The sequence below is a fragment of the Ovis aries genome, chromosome 3 (assembly GCF_016772045.2).
Source record: "Ovis aries strain OAR_USU_Benz2616 breed Rambouillet chromosome 3, ARS-UI_Ramb_v3.0, whole genome shotgun sequence".
Taxonomy (NCBI): Eukaryota; Metazoa; Chordata; class Mammalia; order Artiodactyla; family Bovidae; genus Ovis; species Ovis aries.
This window is the reverse complement of record NC_056056.1, coordinates 157,059,727-157,071,576: the sequence shown is the minus strand read 5'-3', so window position 1 is coordinate 157,071,576 and position 11,850 is coordinate 157,059,727. Positions and strand designations below refer to the sequence as shown.

Here is an 11,850-nt window from a genome sequence, read left to right as displayed (position 1 = left end):
CAGTAACAAAATGAAAGATAAAAATTATATTATCATCTCAATAGATACAGAAAAAGTATGTGACAAATTTCTAACATTCATTTATGATGAAAACTCAACAACATGAATTCACCTGAACACAGTAGAGACCATATATAACAAGTCCATAGCTAACACCACACTCAGAGATGAAAAGCTGAAAACTTAAGATTAGAAACAAGATGAGCATGCTTACTCTTGTCACTTTTATTAAACACGGTATTAGAAGGCAAGAGAAAGAAAAGGCATCCAGATTAGAAAGAAGTAAAACTGTCACTATTTGCAAATGACATGACAGTATATGTTAAAAAACCTAAAGACTTCCTAAAAAATAAATTCACTAAGTTGCAAGATACAAAATTAGTAAACTGAAATATGTTCCATTTCTATACACTAATAACAAATTATCAGAAAGAGAAACTAAAGGAAAAATCCCATTTACAATTGCATCAAAGAGAATAAAATTTCTAGGAATAAATTTAACCAGGCAGGTGAAACACCTGTACACTGAAAACTGTAAGACATTGATGAAAGCAAGTTAAGACACAAATAAATGGAAAGATATACTGTGCTGATGGACTGGAAGAATATTGTTAAAATGTCTATACTACCTAAAGCACCTACAGATTGAATGCAATCTCTCTTAAAATTCCAATGGCATTTTGCACAGAAATAGGACAAACAGTTCTAAAATTTACATGGAACCACAAAAACCCTACATAGGCAAAGCAATATTGAGAAAGAAGAACAGGCTATAAGCATCATGTTCCCTGATACAACTATAACATTGCTTGATAACGGATACACAGCCCAGTGGAACAGCATAGAGAGCTCAGAAATAAACTCATGCATATAGGGTCAGTTACATAACAGAGAAGCCAAGAATACACATTGGGGAAAGGACACTCTCTTCAACAAATGATATGCTGAAAACTGGACAACCATATGCCAAAGAATGAAACCGAGTGATTACTTACACCATAAACAAAGACTTGAACGTAAGACCTGAAACCACAAGGCTCCTAGAAGAAAACACAGGTGGTGAGTTCCTTGACATTGGCCATGACAAGCGTTTTTTGGATTTGGCACCTGGGGAAAAATAAACAAGAGTGACCATACATCGAACTAGAATGCCTCTACACAGCAAAGGAAACCATCGACAAAATGAAAAAGTGCTGAATGGGAGAAAATATTTGCACATTGTAGGCATTTATCTGATAAATGGTTAATATTCAAAATATATAAAGAACTCATACAGCTTAAAATCAGTTTAAAAAAATGGACAGAAAATCTGAATATACATTTTTCTGAAGATGACTACATACAGATGGCCAACAGACACATGCCAAGAGGTTCAACATCACTAATCATCAGGGAAATGCCAATCAAAACCATGATATATCCACTCACACCTCTCAGAAAGGCTATTATCAATAAGACCTCAATAAGTGTTATTAGGATAAGGATATGGAGAAAAAAGTTGTTGGGAACGTAAATTGATGGCGCCACTATGGCAAACAATATGGAAGTTCCTCAGAAAATTAAATAGAACTACCATTAAAATCCTTAAAGGAGGGAACTGGGTTGGGGGAGGAGGGGCAGAGGTCGCAATATTGTTTCAAGTTGGATAAATTGACAAGAGCGAGAGATACACTGTGATCCATCCCTACCTCCCGTTGTGTTGCTGGGCCCTGTTTCCCTCCTCAGCCCCCAAGAGCTGGGTGCCCTTTTCTGCAGGGTTTCCAGGCCCCCGCTCCAGGGCCAGGCTGACCCGACTTGCTAGGCTTCATGAGAACTTCCAAAGTGGAAAATATCAGAGAGGGCATGTACAGAGTGGTGTACAAAGCCAAAAACAAGTTGATGGGAGAAGTGGTGGCACTTAAAAGAATCCGCCTGGACACTGAGACAGAGGGTGTGTGTACCCAGTACTGCCATATGGGAGATCTCTCGGCTTAAGAAACTTAATCACCCTAATATTGTCAAACTGCTGGATGTCATTCACACAGAAAACAAGCTCTACCTGGTTTTTGAGTTTCTGCACCAGGATCTCAAGAAATTCATGGTTGCCTCTGTGCTCACTGGCATTCCTCTTCCCCTCATAAAGAGCTACTTGTTCAGCTGCTCCAGGGCCTAGCTTTCTGCCACTCTCATCGGGTCCTGCTCCAAGACCTCAAACCTCAGAATCTGCTTATCAACGCAGATGGGTCCATCAAGCTAGCAGACTTTGGACTAGCCAGAGCTTTTGGGGGTCCCTGTTCGTACTTACACCAACGAGGTGGTGACTCTGTGGTACTGAGCACTGGAAATCCTTCTGGGCTGCAAATACTACTCCACAGCTGTGGACATCTGGAGCCTTGGTTGCATCTTTGCTGAGATGGTGACTCGCCAGGCCCTATTCCCTGGAGATTCTGAGATTGACTAACTCTTCCGGATCTTTCTTCCCTGGAGACCCCAGATGAGGTGATTTGGCCAGGAGTTACTTCTATGCTGGATTATAAGTGAAGTTTCCCCAAGAGGGCCAGGCAAGATTTTAGCAAAGTGGTGCCACCCCAGATGAAGATGGATGGAGCTTGTTATCGCAAATGCTGCACTACGAGCCTAACAAGCAGCTTTCAGCCAAGGCAGCTCTGGCTCACCCTTTCTTCCAGGATGTCACCAAGCCAGTACCTCACCTTTGACTCTGATTGCCTTCTCAAGCCCCTACCCCCAGTATCACCCTCTCCTCCAGTGCAAGTGTGATCTGGCTCAGCCCGGGCTCTTAGCTCACTGATCTTGTCTGGTTGCCTTAGCACTCACCTGCCCCTCTTAGCTGGTCCACTCTGGAGTGATGGGGTGGAGGGAAGAAGTAGGTGGAATTGAAAGGACGCTTCAGTATTAGATGCACTTAAGTCAGCCTCCACTACCCTCTCTGCCTCCTCTTAGTCATTGCTTAAGAGGGCTGGGTGTTTTTTTTTTTTTTTTAAACAAAATAAAAAGACTTTCTCCTCCGTCCACATGAGGTTTGTCATCCCAGTCTCTGAAAGCCCCACTATTATTATTTTCTGTATCTGGGATGATAGAGACCCCAAGCCTTCGGAGCCACTGTATAAGGCCAACTTATAGCAGTGGGGGCTAATTTGGAACCTCTGAAAACCAAGCAAAACAAAAATGTGATGGAGGGGCCTGTTTCAAAGAATTAGGTTAAAAAAAAAAAAAGATCCAACTGGTTTATATCCTAGTTTTAGTGTTTTCATCTCACCTAACATCTGGGAGACTCAAGACTCCCAGTCTCTGCAGTCCTGGTGGGGCTGCAGTAGAAATGATGGCTTCTAGGCTTCTTGCCTGTCCCTCCTATGGGCAAGATGTGTCTAGGAGGCTCTGAGACAGGGACTGCACTTCACCTTCACCTTAGGAAGCAAGTGAAAGATGTTTGAATTTTTCTCTTCAAGATTCTTAAGGTGCTAGGTCCCATCTTCCTCTGAAGGCCACCGTATAAAAGTTAAGGTTGAGACATCATTTTGAGAATTCTGAAACTCAGGGCAGTAACTGAGTGGGAACATTGGGGAAAAAGTATTTATTTAAAAGAAGGATGAACGATTATATTTCAGGCTATAGTTGTTTTTTAAGTGGGAATGGGTGGGGACTTGTTGCCATGTGCACCTTGCAGTTTGTAATGCAAATATATATTAAAAAATTTTTTTTTTCTTTTTAGGAATTTTTTTCTCTTCTCCCACCTTTTGTCCTTGAGTGTTCTTCTGTTAACATTATTTGTAATTTAGTTTGTAACTGATTAAAAAAAAGTTCCTAGTTTAAAAAAAAATCCTGAAAGACGATGCTATTAAAGTGCTGTGTGCAATATGCCAACAGATTTGGAAAACTCAGCAGTGGCCACAGGACTAGAAAAGGTCAGTTTTCATTCCAATCCCAAAGAAAGGAAATGCCAGAGAATGTTCAAACTGCTGCATAATTGTGCTCATTTCACATGCTAGCAAGGTAATGCTCAAAATCTTTCAAGCTAGACTTAAGCAGTATATGAACTGAGAACTTCAAGCTGGATTTAGAAAAGGCAGAGGAATCAGAAGATCAAATTGCCAACATCTGCTGGATCACAGAAAAAGCAAGAGAATTCCAGAAAAACATCTGCTTCACTGACTAGGCTAAAGCCTCTGACTGTGTGGATCACAACAAACTGGAAAATTCTTAAAGAGATGGGAATACCAGATCATCTTACCTGTCTCCTGAGAAACCTGTATGCAGGTCAGGAAGCAACAGTTAGAACTGAACATGGAACAATGGACTGGTTCAAAATTGGGAAAGGAGTATATCAAGGCTGTATATTGTCACCCTGCTTATTTAACTTCTATGCAGAGTACATCATGCAAAATACCAGGCTGGATGAATCACAAGCTGGAATCAAGATTGCTGGGAGAAATATCAGTAACCTCAGATATGCAGATGTCACCACCCTAATGGCAAAAAGCAAAGAGGAACTAAAGAGCCTTTTGATGAAGGTCAAAGAGGAGAGTGAAAAAGCTGACTTAAAACTCAATATTCAAAAAACTAAGATCATGGCATCCAGTCTCATCACTTTATGGCAAACAGATGGGGGAAAAAAATGGAAACAGTGATAGACTTTACTTTTTTGAGTTCCAAATCACTGTGGATGGTGACTGCAGCCATGATATTAAAAGATGCTTGTTCCTTTGAAGAAAAGCTATGACAAACCTAGACAGAGTATTAAAAACCAGAGACATTACTTGTCAACAAAAGTCTGTCTAGTCAAAGCTATGGTTTTTCCAGTAGTCATGTATGGGTGGGTATGAGAGTTGGCCCATAAAGAAGGTGGAGCACTGAAGAATTTGGTGCTTTTGAACTGTGGTGCTGGAGACGACTTTTCAGAGTCCCTTGAACTGCAAGGAGATCCAACCTAAAGGCAATCAACCCTGAATATTCATTGGAATGTCCGATGCTAAAGATGAGGCTCTAATACTTTGGCCACCTGATGTGAAGCGTCAAATCTTTGGAAAAGACCCTGATGCTGGGAAAGATTGAGAGCAGGAGGAGAAGGAGGCAAAAGAGGATTAGATTGTCAGTTGGCATCGTTGACTGAATGGACATGAGTTTGAGCACACTCTGAAAGACAGGAAAGCCTGGCATGCTGGAGTCCCTGGGGTTGTAAAGAACTGGAAGCAGCTGAGCGAGTGAACAGTGACCATGTGACCCATCAATTTACTTCTGGGCATTTCTCCAGGATAAATGAGAACACTAGTTTAAAGACTTAAATGTTCCCTCACGTTCACTGTCACATTTCTTACTGCAGGAAACAACCTGAATGTCCATCAAAAAATGAATGGATAAAGAAATTGTGGTATGTATGTATTTTTATAGATAGATATAATGGAATGTTAATCAGCCATAAAATAACTAAATCTTGCCATTTGTTACAACATGGGTAGACCTTCAGGGCATTACATTCATTATGCTATATCTTACGAAATAAGAGAAAGACAAATACTGTATGACCTCACTTATATGTGCACTCTGAAAAAATAATTAAGAAAAAACTAGTTTCTGGATACAGAGAACAGATGGTTGCAGAAGGCACAGAGTGGGGAGCTGGTGAAATAGGTATAATTATAAAATAAATAAGCCCTGGGTATATAATATACAGCATGGTGCCTATACTGTAACTGCATATTATTTGCTAATAATACTATATTGCATATTTGAAAGCTGCTGAGAGAGTAAATCTTAACAGTTTTCATCACAAGGAAAAAGTTTGTAATACTATATAGTGATAGATGGGCTTCCCTGGTAGCTCAGTTGGTAAAGAATCCGCCTGCAATGCAGGAGACCCCGGTTTGATTCCTGTCGGAAAAATCCCCTGGAGAAGGGATAGGCTACCCTCTCCAGTCTTCTTGGGCTTCCCTGGTGGCTCAGGTGGTAAAGAATCCACCTACAATGTGGGAGACCTGGGTTCGATCCCTGGGTTGGGAAGAGCCCGTGGAGGAGGGCATGACAAGCCACTCTAGTATTCTTGCCTGGAGAATCCCCAAGCCTGGTGGGCTACAGTCCATGGGTTGCGGAGTCGGACACGACTGAGCGACTAAGCACAGCACCGCATGGTAACAGATATTCACTATACTTACTGTGCTCATTTCACAATATGTACACATCAAATCCCTAAGTTGTACACCTGAAACTAATACATTGTTGCTTGTCAGTTATACCTCAATTGAAAAAAAAAAAAAAGAATTACCTGTTTGGAGTAGTTCTTGGGAGCAATATCCATGGTAGTTCAGAGGCACTGGTGAAATATATAGTCTTGACTACTGATTTCCTGTGAAGACCTACAGTGTTGGCATCCATTCCCATCTGATTTTCTTTTGAGTCTATTCAGTTGACAATCCCCCATGAGGCCATGACCCTCTCATCTCATTCCATTACCTGATATGAAGAAACTTCTTAGTGAATTGAAAGAAGTGACACACAAAATTTTGCTAAAGGTATCCTATATACATATATATATAGTATTTTATTTTAAAACGGCATTGAGCATATACATTTCTTTAGCTTTTTCCAGGGAACATTGCACCTAAGTTTCAAAACACACAAAATAGATCCCCTTTACTAAACAGGCTTCATTTTTGGGTTACAAAAGTCAAGGTTTCACAATCACAAAGCATAAAGGTTACATGGTGCCAAAACCATTTTCAGGCAGATTCTTATTTCTCTGTACGTAGGGTATATTCTTGGAAACCCAGACCATGATACATTCCTTACAAATGATCTCCACTGGGGGCCTCCCTGGGTTTCCAGAAGAAACAAAGAAAATGGAGGCAAAATAGGAATCAAAGAGTAACCTCAGGACTCCCCAAACACAAAATACTATGGGAAATTGGAGGACACGAGATTCTCCTTCAAGTACATCACAGTAGAAAACATCACATTTACAGCCTCATTTGGTCTCTGTCTACCTGGTCGCTACAGAAACAAAACTTCATCTAAGACACCAAGGCAAAATTAAAGCTATTTACACAAATCACATCGTGGGTTAGAAAGAGCAGCACTTCCCTAGTCTGGCACTCAGATCACAAAGGGCCACCTTGGTGCTTACAGAAGAGGCAAGTGGGGCTGCTCATGTAGTGTTCTTTGAAAAATCCCAGTGTACACACATAAGCTACATCACCCACACGGGACCGAAGTGTGCTAGGGGGGGAGATTGGGGGGGGGGGTCTAGGGAGTGCAGGCTGTGACCTGTCTCTGCAATTCAAAGTCCTCAAAAATCCACATTCCTAATGTAAAATTCTGTCAGGTGGCCAGATACTGTTTCACTGTCATCTTAGATCTGCTACCTTCTAGAGTCAGCCTGGTGGATTTTTTGCATAGACAGTGACTCTCACTGCTTTTTTCCATGTGTCCCAGTAGCATGAACACCAAAAATAGAATCTCATTAAAGCTTAACATGTTCAGTCTGAAAACTGGAGCTACCGGGTCATTTAAGGGAAGGTAAGATCCTCAGACGGTGGTGGAAAGAAAACCACTGACCTTTGAAATAAAGTTGATTGGCAGATGAGCGAGGAGGTTAGACCAGAGTCGTAAAGATGTGGGAGGTGGTTTTTTTTGTGTTTTTTTTTTTTTTTCCCCCAAGTTTCTACATTAGTGCTCTTGGTAAACTGAAAACCCTGCCGGAGTGGCCAACATCTGAGGCCAACTCTAGATCTGGGACTCTCATCTCTATCTACCAGTATCTACTGACAGCTGTGATTCTTTCCAAGGAGTAAATGAACACTGAGAAGAATTAAAAAAAAAAAAAAAGCACAGCTGATTTCATGCAGCCCCATGTTACAGGGTAAACTGCTAGGGATTAAAAAAAATTAAATAGCCCCAATTCCACAAAGCTGTAAACAGTGGAAGATAATAAATCCCCACTTTGGGGGCTTTGTCCCATTAGAGGATTACTTGGCCTCGTCCAGTTTTCGCTTCTCTGCTCCCTCACTAAGAAGAGCCTTTAGGTAGGCACAGCCACAGGAGAACATGCCCTCCAGTCTTAAGGCTGCTTGCACTGCTCTGATTTTGGTGTAGGGAGAATACAAGTTTCGCTGTTGCCTGACAAAACAGCAGTGTGGATGGAGCGTAAGTTGGTGGTCTTTAAGGAAGAGTGTCACCAAATGTTCAGAAGAGCAGAGGCCAGCCCAACACGGAGATTCAGAACTGAGACAGCCTTTCATGAAAGAAAGTGGCCACCCCACCGACCCTCCAGACAGCCATAAAGACAACCAGGAAATCAAAAGCTTTTCATTAAGCAAGACTTTCTCTGAGGCCACCAGGGCAAGCAAACAGGATTGATACACAAGACAGGCAAGATAAGAGAACCACGTATAAATATGTTCTGCAGAATTTGGTGTTGCCATTTGACCTTTCCAGGAATGCTCCAAGGGCCAAATGATTTGTAGACACAGTTAGTACCCGGGGATGGGATGATCCAGAGCCTGGGTGAAAAATAAGGCTGAAATGGAGGAAGCTCAACTTACAGAGCATCCATGCTGGGCAGACCTGCCACAGGCATTAACAAATCATGTTTTTCCCACATCTGATTCATCTCTTGTGGTTTCCCTCCTACCCCAAACAGACACATGGCATCAGCTTGCTACCAAGATCCTTCCATCCAAGGGGGGCTTATAAAGAGAATTGCTAGATACCTTTCTAACTAAATCTAGTGGGACTAAATACTCAAGACTTTAGGATAAATTGAACAAGGAGGTTCCAGAGATTTTTGCCAGACATGCCTTGGCAGGAAACAAAATGGAGAGTGGAGTGGAACGTTGTTGTGACATCTATACGATAATGCACATCCAAACTCCTGACTCTAGTGCCTTGAATAAAACAGCAGCACAGGGAATAAATGAAGGGCAGTGGGAACACAGGGAAGAGGTGACAGCTCGTGAGGACAGCTTTCCAAAGAAGGTGGCTCAGAGTCCTCCATGGAGAACTTTCTCAAGTTTCCGAATTTGTACGTGGTTTTGACAGTCAGCGCAGCAACAGAAAGTGGACCACTCTGCTGCAGGATGCCTGCACATTTCCCGAGAGCAGCAGGCTGTCTACCACGGACTTCTCCCCATAAAGCTGTCCCTGGGGGCGGCTAAGGTTTACTGAAGGAGGATGGAAGCCATGAGATGAAGATGACTCCTGACAAAGGAATAGTCGGTCCAGTTCTTCCCAGGCAACGTTTTGGCAAACACCTGGTGGGTAAATTCCCACCACACTTCACCCACAAGACCAGGCATTGTTTCCACACTGTGGCGTGAACACATTTCTAAGTAGGAAGGCTCCAGGCCATTCCTCAGAGAATATTTACATTCTAGGAATGTAAATGCAGGTGATTATCCCAGAGGAAAGTTATCTTTCCCTTTGGGGAAACTATCTTCCTGTTCTGGGGAAGGGATTTGAACACACAGGAAGTGTGCTGCGCTGACTCTCTAGCCTTCTAGGGGAATCACAGCAATGACTTTTTTTCTTTAATGGTGTAGGGGGGAACATGTTTTTATTACAAAAAGTAGCCAAGATGGTGATGCTACCACAGGAGGTCTATGGTCTACAGGAAGAAGACTTGGTGACTGGACCCATACCGAGAAGCCATCTGCCTAAGAGATAGAAGTGATTCCTAGAACTCTGTTTTGCGAGTCCTCCTGGCAGAGAAGCAGCAGGGAGATCTGATCTGTCCAGCACTGCTCTTGTGAGGGACACCTACAGGTGGAGGGAGAGAGAAGAGGTCTCAGTACCTGGGGAGCTGGGACATGCTTCCATGGAGAAGGAACAGGGCGCGCAGCCTGACAAGGACCAGTCAACCCGATTCAAATGCACTTTTATTACATGGCCATTCTGAGTGGGTCTTGCCCAAATATGATGGTGAAGCTAATAAGACTGCTGCTCTTGATCCTTAACACATTATTTGAAGTGGGCTTGGGGACAGCCCCCACCCTCAGAACCTGGATCTAGGTGGAGGAATGATCCCCCAATGAGGTGTGCTGAACTGATTGATACAAGGAACGCCTACACCACTCGATTCAACACTGCTCCGTGTATATCCTTATGGCACAGCGGGTTGGGAGAGGGCCAACCAATCCAGAAACGAACACCCAGGCTCTCAGAGGGAAACCGAAAACCATACCGGGGGACCCGTGAAGACGACAGAGGAACCACTGGTCCAAAGAAATACTCATATTTTCATGAAAGCACATTGATTTGGTGAGAAAAACCAACTCAGGAACAAACTGTTACATAACAAAGATTGAACTCTGTCAGCCAGGGCACAGCTCCAGATGGCTGTCTGGGTGGTGTGGGCTACAGGATGTGGGGACGGTCCGAGCCAGACTTGGACACACAGATTCCTCAGCAGGGGCCTGGAAAGTCCCAGGTCTGTTCTATGGAAGGGAAACAATTAAGATTCAAGGACTATCAGAAAAACATCCCTGCCGCACCCCACCATTACCAAAAAAGAATAAAGAGACACAGACACACAGATAGTGTTCCCTGAAAGACATCTCAGGCTTACGAGAAGATGGGCGCGTCCATCTTCTGAGGCGTGATCCCCAGCACTCCAATGCAGCACTGTTAACCCGTAGAGAGGTTGGCAGCTGGGTGGGCTGAAGAGTCTTCTGCCAGTGACCACCCAAAAGTGGCTGCCCCAGCTATTGCAGATAAAATAAATATGATGTAGGTGCCCCCGAGTTGGCCCTGGCCACCTAGGAGGCCTACGAAAGGAACCAAAAAGAAACACAACACTCAGTAGCAGCCTTTATGTTTTGCTCTTTCGTGTATCCAGACCTGTTTCTAAAGAGGAAACTGAAACCCAAGGGTCCTCCTGAAGCTCAGCCAGAGGCCTTTCAGCAGCAAGCTCCCCACCTGGGCTGGGAAGGGGTGGCATCACTTGGAACTGTGCTGGGGCACTCCCCAGCCCAGCCCTGCCCAGAGGCATCCCAGCTTTCAACCCTCCTGTCCTTCCAAAACCCTGGGCTGTTTTCATGACAGTTTGTTTCCATGTATTAAAGGAATGACGTATACAGAAATGTCGTCTCCTGAGCCCAGTCGGTCATTGGATATTCGCCATCCTCTATCCTTCAGGACACCGCGGGCACGCATCACCAGGTCCTGAGCTGCCAGCGTGTACCTGTGCAGGGAGAAGCACGGATGACATGGTCAGTGTGATACCAGGCAGAACTGGCATTCGGGAGAGGCTGGGAAGGAGGCATTACTACAGGCTGTGTGGACAGTCTCCCTGGGTCGGGAAGATCCCCTGGGGGAAGGCGTGGCAGCCCATCCCAGCATTCTTGTCTACAGAATCCCATGGACAGAGGCGCCTACTGGACTACAGTCCATGGGATTGCAAAGAGTCAGACATGACTGAAGTGACTTAGCAAACATGCTGGAAAAGAATCCACCTGCAATGCAGGAGACGTGGGTTTGATCCCCAGGCCAGGAAGATTCTTTGGATAAGGAAATGGCAACCCACTCCAGTAATCTTGCCTGGGAGATCCTATGGACTGATGAGCTACAGGCCATGGGGTCACAAAAGAGTTGGACATGACTTAGTGACTAAAGAACAACAAAGCAGCCAAAAGCCAAGGCCATCTTTTCCCCAAATGCGGGGTGCCTCATGTGAGGTTACTATTTAGGTGGTAGCCGGACTTACAATAAATAACCTAAACTGTTCTGCGGCTCAGTTCTCTTCTGAGAATTTTGATGTCAGTGAGAGAGTCCCAGTTTAGTGCTGGTGTACCTTTAACACACATCTGCTCAGGCTCAGAGCTTTCTATGGCAGTCTCCAGCTAAAGAAGTACATGGGAAAAACGG

The 11,850-nt window shown here is 43.8% G+C and overlaps 1 protein-coding gene and 1 pseudogene across 2 annotated transcripts in view; one reads left to right on the top strand and one right to left on the bottom strand.

Annotated features, from left to right (window-relative positions):
• The first annotated feature begins 1,627 nt into the window (after window positions 1-1,627).
• LOC121819128 (cyclin-dependent kinase 2-like) lies at window positions 1,628-10,503 on the top strand (annotated as a pseudogene).
• PPM1H (protein phosphatase, Mg2+/Mn2+ dependent 1H) overlaps window positions 6,493-11,850 on the bottom strand; it is a 295,463-nt gene continuing 290,105 nt past the window's right edge. The window contains exons 10-11 of one of the 2 annotated variants that reach the window (XR_003588833.2): window positions 10,553-11,167; window positions 6,493-10,421 (exon numbers count right to left, since the gene is read on the bottom strand). Coding sequence is in view for 1 of the 2 variants with exons in the window: in XM_027967492.2 (XP_027823293.1) it covers window positions 11,020-11,167 (148 nt within the window). In the remaining variant the exon portion in view is untranslated. Of the gene's footprint in view, window positions 11,168-11,850 lie in introns of both variants that reach the window. The other variant, XM_027967492.2, reaches the window with a different exon arrangement.